We start from the raw sequence: 19,951 nt of genomic DNA on the forward strand, positions 1-19,951 counted from the left end.
CTGACTCCTGAAAGGGAAATTAATGGAAAGGTACAGGAGCTGCTCACTGTGGTGTCCCAGTCTTTGCTAATTGTAAAACAAATTTTTATCTTTTCTATGATCCTAACTTTATTTATGGGGAAGACAGTATGGTGAGATACTAGTGCAGTGGTAATCTGACTGTATTAGTAATCCATAAACCCAGACTCATGCATTGGGTACAAGTGTTCAAAACTCACCACTGCATGTGGTGGAGTTTAAATTCCAGTGAAGGAAATCTGAAATTTAAAGTTAGGCTCAATAATGGTGAACCATGAAGCTATGACTGTTTTTTGTAAAAACCAATCTATTCACTAATGTCTTTTTAAGGAAGGAAATCTGCCATCCTTACCTGGTCTGGCCTACATGTGACTCCAGATTCAGTTGGTTGACTCTTAACTGACCTCTGATTCGAAAAGCATGGCAATGGAAAAAGCACAGCAGGTCAGGCAGCATCCGATGCTGCCAGAGAAACATTTTGTCTAAAACTTATAAAACCTTTGTGAATCCTGTTATTTGGGAATGTTATAGACTGGAAATTCCATGAAGTTGCTCCTCAGCCTGGCAAGCAACTCTGTTCAAGGGCAGTTAGTTATGGGAGATAAATAATGGCCTTGCCAATGATGCCCACGTCATACAAAAGAATGAAAAAAAAGTAGTTTGAAATAGGTTGACAGACTTTAAGAATTTATTAAGAGGTGTGGTGAAACACACTTTTTGGGCCAAAATCAGAATCCCTCAGAATTTGTTGTGATCTCAGTTGAAATATTTTTTGTTTTGTATCGTCTTTGCTGTGTCCTGTCAGTGTACACATTGATAAAAATAAAAATAGGACTTATTTTTCATAACTTCAGGTCCCAAAGCACTTAAAAGCCACCAAAGTGGTTTTGAAATGATGTAATTGTATTGCAGGTAACATGGTATTCATTTTATCCATGACAACAGCATTTGAACAGCAATGAAATAAACAACTAGATAATTTGTTTTAATGTTGTTGTTGAGGGACAAATATTTGTCAGGCACCCAATGAACTACCTCGCTCTGCTTCAGACAGCTAGCCAACAGCAAATGTCTGCTGATCTATTTTAAGTGAGTTCTGGTTATAGACTGGGAAAATGTACATCCTCCCACATCCCAATAGACCAAATTGTTGATATGGTGATAGCTGCACCTTTCTTGTTGATTCTAGAACTGTGCTGAGTTAGCTGATGTCACCTAAAGCAGTGGTAGTAATGTGACTTATGGCATTACCACCCAGTAGTTGCAGAAGTGAAAATAAACCAAAGCTCCTGATTCAAGATGCTAACGAGTGACCCATTGCTTGAAGTGGATCTGAATTCTGTCGTATGTAAACAAGATCAGATTTGGATGTGATGCCTCTATTGGTCAAATTGTTTGCTGGTTTCACAATGAAGAATAAACACTTGCATGAAAAACATTTACAGTACCATAGGATAAAAGGAGGAAGTTTCAGATGGATTAGCTACAAATGGGGAGATGGCAGAAAATGTTTTTGGAAATTGATGCTTGATGACATGCATCCTAGAATGATATGGAGTGCTAAGAGGATGTGGCAAATGATCTGAACACAAATTTTAAGCATTTTTGGACATAGACCTTATGTCAGGAGACTTGAGAGTTTCTATACTGATACATTTGTTTGAAAAGTACAAAAAGATAAATTAGGTAACTGTGGACCAGTCTAAAAAGAGTAAGTAAACTTCTGGAGGTCATTATATTGGGGATAAAGTTAAGACAAAATGCATGTAAACTAGGTAATAAATAGCACTGTATGAAATTAGAATATGGTAGGATGGAAAAGAAATTGGATGTATGTGTCTACATGAAGGCAAACAGATATTGCTAAACCTGTAGCAACAGGTACATAAGCTGCAGTTAAAATATAGTGTATACTTTGGAGTTACCATGCTTTAATATCGAGACTTTGGCGAGGGTGCAAAAGAGGGTTACTGAGATGACAAACCGGCAATTAATTGTTTTAGTATGAGGAGTGCTCAGGAATACTGGAATTCTTAATTTTGCTAATTGCTTTTTTTTCCTCCAAGTTAAAAAAAACTCTTTGAGGAGCAGATTGAAAATTGCTTAACTTAGTACAAAAGTAAGATCTTTTTAAAAAAAAACATTGTGACGAATAAAATTAGGAGAGGTGGGGAAAGAAAGCTTTCCATCCTGTAGAAAAGTACTGCTCTATAATGACATGCATTGAGGTAAGTGTCATTCTGGATCCAGATTCAAGGCTTTTTACTCATCGGTGCCTTGGTCATTAGGTAGAGTATCATCATCAAATAAAGTGTTGACTCCAGTCTTAAATATCCCGGGGTACAGTACTTCGGAGGATCAAGGTTCTTTTTAGAAATTAATGTTCATCATTAGAAAAAGAGATGGATGTACTCCATGCTTAGAAAAAGAGAACATACCATACAGTGGCATCAGTTGAAACAAGCCAGATTGTAGTGGAATGGAGAGGTGGATAGTCTGAGAAAATTAAAAATGGAACACAGTAGACAGCAATAATGCAGGTAACATCAGCTGTGATCTGTGATTAATTTATAAGCAACAATTGTATTTCTCAATAATGCTATTTGTCAGTTGGCCAGTGTTGGCACTGAAGAAAAAGATGGCTTTTGATGTGTTGTGTTAGGCTCTATGAAGTCAAAGGTAGGTATGATATATGAAGGGTATGTCTGAGGGCATGTTTAGCAACCCACATTTATTGTATAAAACAAGTAATTAAGTTGTGGAAACAGAGAATTGCTGTTTGTTTCCTGTGGCTATTTTGTCAAATTAGCTGAAAGCTTGAAAACTTTAGGACACTGGTATCTTGTTGGCTGTCTGATAAACACCTAAAATAGTTCATGCTGGTGCAGGTTTCACAACTACATGGTCACACATAAATATGAAGGATGAGGTTACTGTTTTCAAAAGAGCTGCCAGCATGGTCAGATGACCTGAACCTGACTTCATTCAAGTGTTTTTTTCAGGCGTCACAGAACAAGGTCAGTTTAGGTTGGGAAGTGTTGCAGTTGTCTACAACATTTCTAAAAAAGAATGATTAATTATTTTCAGGACATTGAGAATTCAATTAGTTCTTAACTGCTACATAATATTCGTCATCATCCTTTTGAGTTCTCTGCCCAAAAATGGGTCTAACCCACAGCAGTGAGGTGTAACCAAGGGTAGGGAAAAAAGGCAGCTCCCAAATATACCCCAACAGAAAGGGGATTGAACTCCAAGCTGTTGGTATCAACCCGATGCAAATTGGTCATCCAACGGACTGAACTAACTAGTTCCCCTAAGTTTTTTTTTGTTTACTGTAGAAATGTAAACATGAATTTTGGGCAAGGATTTTCTCCCTTTCTCTCATGCTTTAACAAGCTGATTTACTTATACAGACTTCACTTCTTTCCCCTTGTCCCTCCCTAAACCCTTCCCCTCCTCCTCTTCCCCCTGCCCCTTCAACCGCCCCCCCCACCCCATTTCTCCTCCTCCTCCCTCCCTCTGCCCTTCACTTTCTCTCTTCCTTTCTTTCAACTAGACAGTGAGAATTAATAGGCCATGAAGGACATTACAGCCAAATGTAATCCCATTTAACTTGATCTCCAAATATCTGCACTCTCCAGTGGAACATAACAATCCAAAGTGGTAGCACTTGCAATGTTGAGATTTTTTTGTTCTGCAATTAGCCAGGACAGACTAGGAATTATCTTTCATGGTGTACAAGACTGAAGTACTAACAATTTATAATGTAATATTCAGAACTTATTTATCTGATACTGCTACTGCCCCTATTGAATAGTGAGTGTGCATAGTTAAGCAGATTGACAGTGAAATTTTCAAATACTCAAAATTGAGCAAAGTAATCCACTGGTATAATATAAAGTTTGAGGAAATTGGCTTTCATGTTTTGAATTCCTATGCTCAGAGGTTGTAATGGAATGTGCATTCAATGTCTGGCGTGTACTTCGGTATGCGCAGTTTCATAGGTTTCAGTAAGAATGCTTAGAATTTATCAAAGTAGATTATTTTATTTTGAAAGCACTTTTTCAATTTTTTATGCTTAATAAATTAGCTGTTGTGTTTAGAAAACTTTTGATATATGGTGACATGTTTTTTAAAGCTGTGCCTTATTTGCAAGAAAGGAGACTTAGTACACAATTCGGACTGATGTTCTTATTGAGCTATTGACTTCTCGCTTTAGCTTCTGTAGAAAGTGTAGGTTATATATTTAGGCATCAATGTGACTGGAAATGGACCTGGGAATGGAAGTTTAAACCAGATGTTGTATACCTTTTTGAAAATGACCAATGGACAATATGGGATGTCTCATAAATATTGCCACCTCACATAGAAAGGTCTTCTTTTTCTGCAATGGTGAGTTCAAAAGAGCTGGAAAATGATGGAAATCTGAGTTATATCTGGTCTGATATAGCAGCCAATCATGGGTTGAAATTAGTCTGGACAAGGGGCAATAGATATTGGCAATGTGTTTTATGGATATCTCATTATCTGCTCCATTAACTACCACCCAAGACCAGTTTCTTCATCTCCAGTGTCTGGATGTTGATGTGCAAAATTATCCTTAATATTTACAGTGCTCACTCCCTACAGGAGAGGTGAGGTGAATTATTTTCCAGAACATGTGTTGTCTCGTCTGTCTTTATCATGTGCATTCCCCTTTAATTCTCTCTAGTTCTCATCTATGTACAAATATTAGATGCTGATCTGTAGATCAGATCAAATCGCTGCTAATTCACCGGAGACCAGTTTTAATAGGCAAGCCTTGATGGTGGGCATTTATAGGTTAGTTGATTAGATGGAACTTTCTAGTTGTAACTAATCCTGTCCTTCTAAACTACCTATAAATGTGCACTTTTCAACATGATAGTGATACAAAGCAAAAATTCTGGAAATTTACTCCTTCCTGTAGGTACTGGTGTTATGACTGATTGCATTACTACTAATTTTTATTGACTATACTAAACTAGACCAATATTGTAATACCTAAATTGACAATTAATTTGGTTGCATACGAATTGTTTTTGTGATTAATTTACAATATGAAGCAGTAGTGTAGCTTCAGTGAAGACTGATTTTGGAGGATGGAAAATTAGGTGTAGAGGTGGATTTTAAAAAAATGTAATTACGTAGTTACATTAAGTAGTCTGCTAATGTCAAAAATGAGTTAACTAGCAATCACAACAATTAACATTAATAATTGAAAAACATTCAAATTAGAAATACATGAGGGGGTGCATTTGTCCTGTAACATTTTATTTACTGGTAGGTATCTTTTCCCTAGGCTGGAGGATTTCAAGACTAGGGGTCACATTTTTTTTGAGATGAGAAGAGACAGATTTTAAAGTCGTGGGTGGTAAATCTTTTACAGAGGGTGGTTCGCATTTGGAATGAACTTCCTGAGGAAGTGGTGGATGCAGGCAATGTTACACCATTTAACAGACAAGTACATGAATAAGAAAGGTTTGAAGAGATATGGGACAGGAACAGTCAGATGGGGTGAGTTTTTAGTTTGGGATTATATTTGGCATGAACTAGTTGGACCGAAGGGTCTGTTTCCATGTTGTATGACTCTATGTAGGCGTGAGGATTTTAATTGATTACTTTTAATCTCTATCTTTTAGTAAATGGATAAACGGGAGTTGTAGCCAAAAACAGGTAGCATATGGTAAAAAGCTATGATGGGATTGGTTAACTTGGTAACTACCAACTGTCAAAAAAAAATACTATATAGGAAAAGAAAAACTAAGCCTTTTCTTTGTCGTTGACTTCAACTTTTTCAATTAGTGTCTAATTGTGCATTTCTGCTGCCAAACAGACTTTTGTTGAAGAAACTGATCACCTGTGGCTGAGACACTGTAAAAGAGACTTTAAGAACCAGGAACGACAGGAGTTTGAGTCATGGCGTGAAATGTATCTACGTCTTCACGATGAGCGAGAGCAGAAACTCCGAGCTATAACTCAAAGCATTAGTTCAGCGCATGCCAGCAAACCAAAGGGTAAAGAACAATTTTAGTGAATGCAATAATTGACAGAAATTTACTTTGAGTTGTACCAATGCAATGAAAGAACACACAATATTTTCTCTTGTTTCAAAAGGTTTTATGCTGCTAACATTTTCACTTGGAGGTATCCATAATTCAGGGTTCAATTACTTTTATAGTTTAGCATGTTATTATGAACTGTAATTAATATTTGAATATATTGTAAAGGCAGATTCAATGGTGACTTTCAAGAGTGCTGAATGTATATCTGAAAACTAAATACTTGCAGGGCTATGAGACGTAATTGACTAATTCTTTCAAACATATGGCACAGGCATGTTATGTTAAGTGCCTTCTTTATGTTAAGTATGTCTATTATTTCACTTTTTGTAAAGCAAATTCTTAGTAATAGATGAGGAAGGAAATTATATGTTGGCTTTTATTGCTAGGGGATTTGAATACCGGAGTAATGATGTCTTGCTGCAGTTGTATTTGAGATGAAGCTCACCAAGGCTCTGTAATGTGCGCAGAATTGATATCCTTATCTTTCTGTTAAAAAAAATATACTTCAATAGAGGGAGTGTAATGAAGGTTTACCAGACTAATTTCTGGAATAACTGGATTGCCCTAGGAAGGGAGATTGAGGAGACTGGGTCTTTAGAATTCCGAAGAATGGAAAGTGATCTCATTGAAACACAAAATTCTTACAGGGTTCAACCGCCAGATGCCAGAAGAATGTTTGCCCAGTTAGGGGCCAAGAACCATGGGGTACAGTGTCGGAATAGGTGGTAGGTCATTTAGGACTGAGATGAGTAATTTTTGCATTCAGAGGATGATGAATCTTTGGAATTCTGTATGCCAGAAGGCTGAGGAGGCTGAGTATATTCAAGACAGAAATTAATATATTTATGGATATTAAAGACTTCAAGGTACGGGGAATAATGTGTGAAAATGATGCTGAGTCAGAAGGTCAACCATAATCTAGTTATGTGGCGGAATAGCCTAAATGGACTGAATGGCCTAATTTTGTTTCCATTGACTATGTTCCCAAGGCGAGGAGCAGAATTTCTTTCAGTTGTTTGAATTGTATATCTTAAAACTTGCTGATGAACACTCTTTACCACAGAGCGATGCATTTGCTATTTGCATTTGCTTTAAATTCTCTGCAAATTGACCATTTCCAATTCCATAACATTTCCTAATTTTATTCAGAGTGTTGCTGAACAGAGAGACCTTGGAGTGTAGTTGATAGACTGGATACTGAAGAATTTGATATGTGTGCCTTTATTGTTATACAAATTGAGTATAGGAGTTGGGAGCTGAAAATGTGTTGCTGGAAAAGCGCAGCAGGTCAGGCAGCATCCAAGGAACAGGAGAATCGACCTTTCGGGCATCAGTCCTTCTTCAGGCTGATGCCCGAAAGGTCGATTCTCCTGCTCCTTGGATGCTGCCTGACCTGCTGCGCTTTTCCAGCAACACATTTTCAGCTCTGATCTCCAGCATCTGCAGTCCTCACTTTCCCCTATAGGAATTGGGAGGTCATGTTATAGCTGTACAGTGCACTGGTTAGGCCACTTTGGAATACTGTATTCAATTCTGGTCTCCCTCCTATAGGAAAGATATTGTGAAACTTGAAATGGTTCAGAAAAGATTTACAAGGATGTTGTCAGAGTTGGAGGGTTTGAGCTGTAGGGAGAGGCTGTATAGGCTGGGGTGATTTTCCCTGGAGGTTGAGGGGTTACCTTATAGATTTGAATAGTCAAGGTCTTTTCCCTGGTGTTGGAAAGTCCAAAACTAACGGGCATAAATTTCGGGTGATTGGGGAAAGGTTTAAAAGGAACGAAAATGGCAACTTTTTCATGCAGAGGGTGGTGCATATATGGAGTGAGCTGCCAGAGGTCATAGAGTCATAGACGTGTACAGCATGGAAACAGACCCTTCGGTCCGACCTGTCCACGCCGACCAGATATCCCAACCCAACCTAGTCCCACCTGCCAACATCCAGCCCATATCCCTCCAAACCCTTCCTATTCATATACCCATCCAAATGCCTTTTAAATGTTGCAATTGTACCAGCCTCCACCACATCCTCTGGCAGCTCATTCCATACACATACCACCCTATGCGTGAAAAAGTTGCCCCTTAGATCTCTTTTTTTTTATATCTTTCCCCTCTCACCCTAAACCTTTGCCCTCTAGTTCTGGACTCCCGACCCCAGGAAAAGACTTTGTCTATTTATCCTATCCATGCCCCTCATAATTTTGTAAACCTGTATAAGGTCACCCCTCAGCCTCTGAAGCTCCAGGGAAAACAGCCTGTTCAGCCTCTCCCAATAGCTCAAATCCTCCAATCCTGGCAACATCCTTGGAAATCTTTTCTGAATCCTTTCAAGTTTCACAACATCTTTCCGATAGGAAGGAGACCAGAATTGCACGCAATATTCCAACAGTGGCCTAACCAATGTCCTGTACAGCTGCAACATGACCTCCCAACTCCTGTACTCAATACTCTGACCAATAAAGGAAAGCATACCAAATGCCGCCTTCACTATCCTATCTACCTGAGACTCCATTTTCAAGGAGCTATGAATCTGCACTCCAAGGTCTCTTTGTTCAGCAACACTCCCTTAGGACCTTACCATTAAGTGTATAAGTCCTGCTAAGATTTGCTTTCCCAAAATGCAGCACCTTGCATTTATCTGAATTAAACTCCATCTGCCACTTCTCAGCCCATTGGCCCATCTAGTCCAGATCCTGTTGTAATCTGAGGTAACCCTTTTCGCTGTCCACTACACCTCCAATTTTGGTGTCATCTGCAAACTTACTAACTGTACCTCTTATACTCGCATCCAAATCATTTATGTAAATGACAAAGTAGAGGACCCAGCACCGATCCTTGTGGCACTCCACTGGTCACAGGCCTCCAGTCTGAAAAACAACTCTCCACCACCACCCTCTGTCTTCTACCTTTGAGCCAGTTCTGTATCCAAATGGTTAGTTCTCCCTGTATTCCATGAGATCTAACCTTGCTAATCAGTCTCCCATGGGGAACCTTGTCAAACGCCTTACTGAAGTCATATAGATCACATCTACTGCTCTGCCCTCATCAATCCTCTGTTATTTCTTCAAAAAGCTCAATCAAGTTTGTGAGACATGATTTCCCACGCACAAAGCCATCTTGACTATCCCTAATTAGTCCTTGCCTTTCTAAATACATATACATCCTGTTGGAGGCTGGTACATTAACAACATTTAAGAGACATCTGGATTCTTATATGAATAGGAAGGGTTTAGAGGGATTCAGGCCAAATTGGACTAGGTTAATTTAAGATATCTGTTTGACGTGGATGAGTTGGACCAAAGGGCTTGTTTCCATGCTGTACATCTCTGACTTAATCTCGGACCGTCTGCTGCTAAAGTATTCATTTGTGCCTTCATTGCCTCCAGACTTCACGAGTCCAATGCAGTCCACATTCTATCCTCTGTGTACTTGAAGTAATCCAAAACTTTTCTGCTTGTGTTTTAACTCACACAAGTCCTGTTTCCCTCTGCCCTGAACTCTGTGCTCATTCATTTACAATGACACCTGGTTAAGTAATGTCAGGTGTGGAATGATGCACTGGTAATGTCACTGAATTTGTAATATAGAACTCCAGGCTAATGTTCTGTGGATATGGATTCAAATCCCACTATGGCAAATGGTTGAACTTGATGAAAAGCTGACCTAATGGTGATCCTGTAATCATCATAAAATGTCCTTTAGAGAAGAGAATTCTCCCATAATTATCTGCTGTGAGACTCTGGATCCACCAAAATGTGTATGATTCTTAACTGCCATTTGGCAGTTACATATCTTTATTCCTTTTTTCAAATCTTTATGTAAAATCCTCCAGCACTTCAAGAGATTTGTTGTATAATTCTGGCATTGTGTCCATTTTTTTTGATAACTTGACCATTTGTGGCTACACCTTCAATTGTATAGGCTGTAAGCTTTGCAGTACCCTCCCTATACCCCTCTGTTTTTCCACATTGTTTTCCTCTTTAAAACCAGTCTTTTTGATATAGTAATTGTCCATCGTTTAATATCTCCTTATGTGACTAAGTGTTATATTTTGTTTTGTAATGCCCCTGTAAAGTGGCTTGGGATACCTTATGACACTCAAAGTGCTATATAATGCATATTGTGATCAAATGTAGGATTGGAATGATCTGGTTCAGAAATTTCAGACTTTTTCAGTGTTAATTTGTGTTGTTAAAAATCTGATCAAAGCTTGACCTGACAGAGAGAAACTGTCATTAGTTTAACATATTGCTTCTTTTCCATCAGCCTTGAGGTTTTCATCTATCCAAATTTGTTAATTACATTTTGGAACCATACCTGTCTTGGGAAACATAATCCAGCTGGATTATTTTTGACAATTATAATTATGTCACAATTTAGAATAGGTACATTTCCAAATTCAACTTTCGGCATTGCATTTTGAAAATCTAGCAATGTGTGCATGCCATAATGGTTTTTTGGACAGTAGGAGTTAAATGACAGAAAAATGGAGTTGCACTCCTGATTTCCTGTCATGCATTCCTGATGGGCAGGTTGTGTGTCTCAAGTAGTAATTATTGCAGTAAACTTTGGGATGCTTCATAGTAACTGGGAAATGTATAACATATATCTTTTTCTCATTCTAATAACTGACTGGCTGGTGTTTTTAAAAACAGGCCGACAAGCAAAGCTGGCCTTTTTAAATACTGAAGTAAAGCCACCCAGAGATGTAAGGCGCAGACAGGAGAAGCATGGAACTGGAGTATTGATTTCAGCACCTCCAAGGTAATGTCGTATGTTCATTTTAGATTTGATATAATGCACCCTTAGTCTGCAAGTCGGTGTTTATTTTTAGCCTTTCTACAGGCTTAGAAAGACTTTTCTCGACTTATTCAACTTTGTGATTCTTGGTGTCAAAGCTGGTGAAAAGAATCAGCTGTTGAGAAATTATACCATCTTCTGAAACCTTATACACCATAGTTGGATAAGTGTGTCGAATTATATTTGGAGCTGAAGTCATTTTGTTTGATCCCTTCCCACTTTTTCTGTAGGGTAAAGATGCAAAGTCAAGGAGGAAGCAGTGGCAGTGGAGGAGGAAATCCGTCTTTTGATGGTCCTAGTACTAGCCATGGCTCCACATCATCCAGTCTGACACCCCCAAGTAGTGGAGGGGGTCTCCATGAATCCAAGAAACCACAGGTCAAAAGTAAGTTTAAAAATATTTTATACTTTCTGTTGTTCCAAGTTTCCCAATTCTCTTTTTAATATAGTGAGTCTATGCTTATTGAGTGAAGTATGACAACAGAGGAAATGGAAACTCATAGCTTAGTAACCACATCGAACATTTTCTGTTGTTGTTGTTATATTGCGCTAAGCAATAAAGATCTGCCAACCCACCTGACTTTTGTGATAGCTCAACTGATGGATGCTTTGCATGGCTTAGCTCAGCTGTTCAAACCTGCGAGCACTTAAGTTTGATTCCTCATGTGTGACTTAATTAGAGCAGCAACGATGCATTATAGAAAAAAAACATCATTCAGATTTATGTTTATAGTTGCTCAAAGTGTGGAGCCGGAAAGGCACAGCCAGTCAGACAACATCCGAGGAGCAGGAGAGTCGACATTTTGGGCATAAGTCTTTCATCAGGAATAAGTTCATAGTTGCTGCCTTGATTGTGTATGTATGTGATTAGAGATAAGATCATCCTTGGATACTATCTGTGTTCCTTCTGTTTGCTGACTTGGATTAACACACGGAAAAGTCTGATTTGATTATGGCTACCAAGACCTTTGAACTGTTTGAAAGCCAAAGTGGCTATCTTCAAAAAAAGCACAATTAACAAACTTGAGGGAGTTTCCTTTCGCTGGGAATCTTTGATTGAGTCAGCAGTTCTTTAGAGCACTTGCAGTTTGCCAGTTTGAGGAACTCAGTTTTACCCCAGTGTGATGACATCAGTGGAAATAATTAAGTTAGGACTATTTCTTCAAATGGAGCTATTTATTGCCTGGGTTGCTTTGAAGGAATTGTGTGCATTATCACAGACAAAAATGTACCTGTGACTGGCAGGAGAAGGAAATCAGTGACTTTTAAAAAGTGACGATGAAATAGATTAGAATGAAAGTTAACCATAAGGCTCCAATTTTAAAAAAATCAGTTTGGAAGAACTGCGAATGAACAACACCATTTTTGTTCATTGTGCTGCTTATTTCTATTTGAATGTTTAATATTTACACAGTGAGTTGTGAATCTTTGCCTGGAGCAGGATTGACAGGAAGGAGCGTCTGAGTTCTGACGTAATGACTTTGTTGAACCAATGGCTGTAAATATGCAGTCGTCATATGTAGTTTCTTCAACAATTTTAGATGTCTGACAGCTCTTTAAGTCTCCTGGTGCCAGTAACTTGTACAATCTAGTTCAATAGCTGCAGTCCTCAGCAGTTAGTGTGTAAGCAAATGTGTTGACTATCTGTAACCATAATGCAATGTTTAACATTGGCACTTTCTTGTAAACAACTGTGTAAGTACAAATATACCCATATGATTTACTTTTTGAATTGCATCAACTGTCAATTTTTCTAAAATGAGTGGCAGCGAACATTCTGTCAGTCATAGCAGTTGGAGTTAGAAGCCACTGATCATCGATCAGCCATTGCATGCTTCAGGAGGTAAAGTCGCCTTGTATTTTGGTGTACTTCCTCTGTAGCCATCGTAAGAACTGTTTTGAAAGAGATCTAGATGCACCCTTGCTGGTTCCACCAAAGAGTGATGTTTGAACAGCAAAAAGCAAAATGAATGACGGATAAATGAAAGCTGAAAGATGTAAACAGTTATGTAAACAATTATGTAAACAGTATTGTTTTTCTCATTAAAGGTTTCTGCTGTAATTATTAAACTTTTATATTTTTGTTTTTCAGAAATTGCACCAATGATGGCAAAAACAATAAAATTTTTCAAGAACCGTTTTAGTCGAAGATAAAATGTGTGTGAGAAAGGTGGAAGGAATAGTAATATCGCCCCCTCTTTGAATAGTGATGTATCTACTGGTCCTATATCCTGAGCCATTTTGCGTGCTCAAGAGCATAAGGGTACAAATTGCAATACCAAGAACTTAAAGACAGTTTGTGTGCTTGAAATGATGTCTATGGATTACATCTTATTTTTAAAAATATTTTATTATTTTACATTTAGAAGCAAAAATGTAAGCTCTTGTTACTGGGCACTGAGTGTTTTACTTCCCCTCCAGAATATTCATGTGTAAATAACACTTGGGCCAGTCTTGTTGCACAAAGTTTAATCATTATATTTTAAAAATCCTTTACATTTTAAAATTGTCATTATAAAGATAAGTTGATTTTAATGATGATGAATTTGAGGCCTAGACAATATTAATGTTGCAGTATTGGTTTTAATGTTCTTTCCCAATGTTCTCTTTCTATCTCTTTTACTGTTGTGCCAATCTTTTTGCATCTCATGCTATATGGCGGTTTTGGCATTTTAACATCAGTTGTCTCATTTTAGGTAGGATTCATAGTTCGTAAATTACATTAACATTGTGGGAAAAGAAATGCAGTCACAGAAATAATTAGTGCCATCTTGACTTCTGTTTTGTGGTAATATGATTTTCTCCTAATAAAGTCCTGGTGCTATAAGTAAACATGTGACACTGACATGTATGTTGGCTGGTTTTTGAAGCTGTCAAGAATAAGATTTTAGTTTGATTTGGATTTTTTTTTGTAGCAACGGCATTTATAGGACAGCTTATCAAGTAATCAACTTAAAAGATTGCCAATCTTTCGTTGATAGTTGCTGAGAGAGCTTCAGAATTTTACCAGTTATATCACCAAATGTTTATATGGCAAAGGGCAGCCATGTTTTTTGTGGTTTTATAGGGAGCTATTTATTCTGTAAGCATGATTAGCTTGATCATTTCACTAACTGCAGGATTGTTACATTTCAAGTGGAAATTGGTTATATTAAATTATACAACAATCATAAGGAGCATCTTATTTGATGAAGTTACTTGAGATCCTGCTGGCAGATAACTATATATTATAGTAAGATGCAGTTCTCATGTATAACACTAAATTCTGTATTTTCCTCTCATGGAAAAGACCTCTCCCAGCTCAATTGCTATGGTTTATACACATTAAAGAACAGAATATTGTCTGTTCATAAAATTTGCTTGGATTTGATTTTCTTTTGTTATCCACAAGGGTTTTGCCATGGTGGCTTTGTTGACCAGTGTACATAATTGCACTTCAATGTAAATTGATTTGGTTAAACCCGGATTTCAGGCCATGAAACACTTATTATTATGAATGTTTCAGAAACTAGGATTTTTTGTTCATACACCACAGTGGTACTATTTCAGTGATATGACACAATAAACTGTGGCTGCTCTCTATTGAGCAATACATAAGCAGATAGGTACATGTTTGACAAAAACAATGCAAACTGGAAAAAGTGATATTAATATAAACACTTATTTTAAGGGGACTTGAGCAATTAGTTAACTATGTAATAAAGTACCATTAATTACAAGATATGAATGTATACAATATGTAGAATTCAATGAATCAATTATGGATTATATTGCAATTAAGTTTATAGGAATAATAATGGTTAAATATCTCCTTTGGACCTTGTCACGTATATCCTGCCTTGGCAGCTCCTAAAAATCAGACCTAAGGCCTGAACTGTATAGATAACCTTCAGATAAAATATAACCAGTAAGTTTGTTTATTTTAAATGAATGCTAAGAGTGTTTTTCTATGCTGAATTCAGATTATTGCTATAAATACTTTGAGTTAATCTCATGCAGTAATGGGGTATTACAAAACTATGAACAAGTTACAGGTTTATCAAGCCAGGTGTCTGTCATTCTACCAGTGAAATGTTTTGCTGTATAACTTCATGTGTAAAGCTTTCTGTCTTCAATTTCCTCATAATGTCCTGACCAGGAGAGTGGCCAGGTTTTAAAGCTGAAAATGCTGCTCTATAACTGGCCTCAAATAAATAATTATAGAATGGTTATGGTGTAGAAGGAGACCAACCAGCCCATTATTCCAGTGCCAGCTCTCTGCAGGGGCAACACCTAGTTCCAATCCACAACCTTTTCATCCTGTCTCTGCAATTTTCTTTCTTAAATAATTATCCTATTCCATATTGATAGCTAGAATTTAAATTTGTTTGAATCTGCTTTCCCCAATTTCTCAGGCAGTGAATTCTGGATCCTAACCATTCACTGCGTACAAGTGTATTTTGCCATCTTGCTGTTACTACTTTTTGTCAATTACAAAGTTGTCCTCTGGTTTTCTATCCTGTTGACATGGGAGTACTTTCTCCCTGATCCTTCATGATTCTGAACACCTCTAACAAACACAAACATTTTGTGACTTTTCAGAAGAATATGTAAAAATAGAAGGCTTTTCAGCCCCCTCGACACCTTCCCCCAATTGACTTCGCTAAGATTAGCATTTTTGCTGTATAGAAATTTAGGCAAGGTAAAGTCTTTCAAATGATGGCTATTTTGGTACCTCTCCAATGGTGAGGTTTATACACTTAATTTCTCCTGAGCAATTTTAGAGGGATAGAGCTAATTTTTAAATGGAAGAAACCAGGGGTACCATAAGATTTTTTTTTTCCCTCCATATCCTTTTCCATATGCATATGTAACAGTAATATTAGCCATTTGCAGTATCTTTGAGTAGAACTAAAACTGACTGCTAACCTGTGACATTTTATAAATTCTAAGGTACATCCATGGAATCCTTCTGATGTTCAAATCCTCCAGAAGACGTTTATTGCCAGTCCTTGTATCTCAAGTGATTTAACAATATTTGCACTTCAACTGAAAATCCATTTTATCATCATGTTGTAATTCTGCTGCCTAAGCTTATTTTGCACTTAGGAATTAAGATATGGCATATACTCCAGGTAACATGGTCCATTGTTTTGAAGAAATAGCCACAAATATTTTGTTCTAAAAACACAATAGTTGGAAGAAAATTGAGTTCTGACACCCAGTTTGTCATTGTGTGACTGACTTAGCATAATCCTAGAAGAAACTTCAAGAGCTTTATAAATGTTGGTCAAATGTTAAAATGAGGTTACAACCTTGAAATTATATTTCTTGTATCAAATGTATTTATAATATGTTTTTGCCAGAAAGTAGCCTTGTTAATGTGTCTGTGGTTATTCTTGTCCCCTTAGAATAAAATGTCAAAAAAGTAGGTTATTTAGTAAATTATAATTGCACCTTCAAAGGAAAATGATTCTGCAGTAATTAATCCCTCCACCCCATGTACTATTCTTCTAATTTTGAATGCTTTTTCATTTCCTGTCTTTTAGATGACCCTAAGTAACCCCTCATTTTACCCTGGCTAAGTGTACGGGAAGTCAACTTATTCCTAAGATTTTTTTTGCTACTTTTATAATATGTGCAACACTGATCCAGAAAGATTTTTCTCTTATGTTCTCTCCGTCTTTTGCTGCTGAACCAAGTTAAGAGATGAGCAATCTTCATTGTTGAAGCTGTGACCTGTTATTGAAGCAAGTGTTACAGTGCTAATGCTGTATCATCCATCAAACATTTGCACAAAGAATTCCGAAGCAGCTGCACTCACTTTGGGGGAGGGGTAAAGAATGAGATTTCACAACGTTTGTATGTGGCTACTCTGCTAACTGTTCCTCATTTTAACTAGTGGCATTGAGTGTTAGGTGTACCCTGAATATAGATTTTGGAGCATAAAACGTTACTTTTAAAAAAATATAGCTACATTTCACTGTTTGTTAAGGGAAGTTAAAACTATTTTTAAAGTTGCAATCTATGATTGTCATGCAAGAGATCTGTACCAATATCCACCATCTGAGTCTTATTGAACTTTGGGGTGCCAAGATGGACTGATGGAATAGCTGTCAACATTGTTTTTATTGTTAATTTAATAACCCCTTGGGAAAAAAATAATAATACTTGAAACCTGATTTCCAAGCGAAGTAAAAATAAATCACAAACCTGTTGTCAGAGGCCAGGTTTTAAACTCATGATAATTAATTTTTTAAATGTGCACTGAAAAAATGTTCATGTTTTGCAGCTGACATTGTATTGGACAAATGTTTTGATCCTGAATTGTGAATTCCTTTTCCACTTTCTTTAAAATGCAATAAAAACGTATTTGGAGAAGTTGTTTCCACCCTCCTCAGGATGAAAATCATTCTCCGATCTAGAAATGTTTGTTCAAGGGGATATTCAATGAGATTGGTTTGGTAAACTGAATTTGTGCCTTCTGGACTTGTGAATAACTGAACTAAATGAAATTGGCAATATCTGGGACATTTAAACAAAATTAATGACTTCTTAGTCAAAACTGTTCTAATGCAAATTGTCAAGGGCAGTTGTGGACAGCAAGACACCACTAGACTAATGTCTGTGTGTCCATTTCTAAGCAAAATGCAAATTATTGAAACTTTATTTTTGTTATATTAATTACTGCTGGAAATTTCTTGTGAATAATTAAGTATCAATAGAATTCTGGTAATACAAGTTGAACATTGCAAAACTATACAAATTATTGCATTAGTCACAGAAATGTTTTTGTTGATTCTTTTCATCTTTCTTCACTTCGCCTTTTTGCAAGTTTTAGGATCAGTGCCAACAGACTCACTGGTGATGGTTCAGATTTAGAAACTAATGTGGGATTAAAAACCCCTTTCCTCCTAAGTCTGTAAATATACTTACCTTCTGGCATCAAATGAGTCATGGCAGCTCTGCATAGATCAATAATTGTTTTTCACTCTTCATTCTTGATATGTATCCCCCTTCTCTTTTTTTTTCCAACTTCACAAAAATGAGAAGAAGCTAAACACTACAGTTTAGCTATAAATGCTAAGGATAGTATGTTTTCCCAATACAATGGACAGTCAACAGTTTACACTTCGCCCAAAGCGAGAGTCAAATTAGGAATTTGATACTTGGAGAATTGCAGAGGTGATCCCACATGCTATTATTTTAAGGCACAGTGTGTTATAGGTATTTGATAGTGCCTGGAAGAATTGAATCAACCTCTTCTCAGTATTAAAATTGGGTAGACTGAAATTTGTATATTTTACTTTAGAGTCATAGAAATGTACAGCACGGAAACAGACCTTTTGGTCCAATTTGTCAATGCTGACCAGATGTCCCAACCCAATCTCTAGTCCTACCTGCCAGCACCCTGCCCATATCCCTCCAAACCCTTTCTGTTCATATACCCATCCAGATGCCTTTTAAATGTTGCAATTATACTAGCTTCCACCACTTCCTCTGGCAGCTCATTCCATACCACCCTCTGCATGAAAACGTTGCCCTTTAGGTCTCTTTTATATCTTTCCCCTCTCACCCTAAATCTATGCCCTCTAGTTCTGGACTTCCTGACCTCAGGGAAAAGACTTTATCTATTTATTCTATTCATGGCCCTCATGATTTTATAAACCTCTATAAGGTCACTCCTCAGCCTTCGACCCTCCAGGGAAAACAGCCTGAGCCTATTCAACCTCTCCTTATAGCTCAAATCCTCCAACCCTGGCAACATCCTTGTAATGTAAAAAGCATCGACTTTGTTTAAATGCGAAAGAAATAGAAAAATATTGGACAACTGCTTCTGTTGATTTAATGACACGTTTAACAACTTTGCTTTAAGATATGAAATCTTGTTGCAACGTTTGGTAAAATAAAGATTTCTTAACAGGATATGTACAGACTTCATTTCAATTTGGCTCCTGTTCAATATTCACATACTGTGCTTTGATAGCCCTCAGTGAAGTGATCTATTCATTACTGAATGGTTTTTATGTGCTTTTATGGAATTATTAATATAGGTTAAAATGTGAACATTAAAGAAGAAATATTCTTTGTTTAATAATGGTATTTAAATAAATCTAAACTTTATAACTCTTATTAGTTAAATTTTGCAGATTCTTGTAGTTGATTTTCACAAATAATTGTGGACTATTTAATTTTGAATGCCACCTAACCATGTTTATAGAAAATGCATTTGGTTTTAATTTAGACTGTCAAGCTTCATAAGTCATTGTGCTTGTCCTGTTTGCATTCCTATTAATGCCAAAATGTCAAATGAAACAACCTCCTAATATTACAGTGTGCAACTGATGATTAAACTGTTGGAAATTGAATTTCAACATAATGTTGTCAAAGATTGAATGTTTTGTTCAATCCAAGAAACAACATTTAAACTTTTATACTTATTTTCACTCTACAACTTTCTGAATGTGTACCTGAAATAACAGTCTATAGCAATTAATTGGAAATGCTAAATTGTCTGAAACTGTAACATGTTACCTGATCTGAATACAGTTCAGAGAAATGTTCGTTAATAGATTTGTGATTTTTGTAAGTCTTGTGATTCCATCTATGTACAATAACCGTTTTAATTCAAATTTTGAGTCTCTTACATCTTGATGTAATTGTATGCCCGTTTGGTTACAGTTTTAGTGATTTATCCTTGGAGTACGCTGCACAATCAGCCTGTGTTAGGTAAATCAATGCCTGAATACCCACCCTTTTGGATGGGAAGAGGAAGATCACTATGAAGTTCAAGACAGGATGATGGCTGGGGTACTGAGTGGCATCAGCCCAATGGGTCAATATGGTGTGAGCTAGGGAGGAGGGGCGTTACTAGGAATCTCACATTTGACTGCTATTGATATGGAAGTATTTGTTAGTACATCTCTGGTTTAAATCTTCCATGTAGCTTACTTGAAGGATGCACTGAGACTGTGGAATTGTGCCCTAATAACTAAGTCAGTCGTTTCAATTGAGAAATAAATACTATTTTGAATGTTGGGGATATTCATTATGTTCTTTTTATCAATGTAGTT

General features: G+C 37.0%; 1 protein-coding gene across 1 annotated transcript in view; it reads left to right on the plus strand.

The window, feature by feature from the left end:
- Positions 1-13,743, plus strand: part of eloa (elongin A) — a 52,114-nt gene extending 38,371 nt beyond the window's left edge. Inside the window, exons 8-11 of the mRNA XM_072548423.1 lie at positions 5,873-6,053; positions 10,754-10,862; positions 11,129-11,283; positions 12,991-13,743. Of these exons, the coding sequence (XP_072404524.1) occupies positions 5,873-6,053; positions 10,754-10,862; positions 11,129-11,283; positions 12,991-13,052 (507 nt within the window). The 3' untranslated portion in view covers positions 13,053-13,743. The remainder of the gene's footprint in view (positions 1-5,872; positions 6,054-10,753; positions 10,863-11,128; positions 11,284-12,990) is intronic.
- The last annotated feature ends 6,208 nt before the right edge of the window (positions 13,744-19,951 follow it).

The sequence above is a fragment of the Chiloscyllium punctatum genome, chromosome 27 (genome assembly GCF_047496795.1).
Source record: "Chiloscyllium punctatum isolate Juve2018m chromosome 27, sChiPun1.3, whole genome shotgun sequence".
Lineage (NCBI taxonomy): Eukaryota > Metazoa > Chordata > Chondrichthyes > Orectolobiformes > Hemiscylliidae > Chiloscyllium > Chiloscyllium punctatum.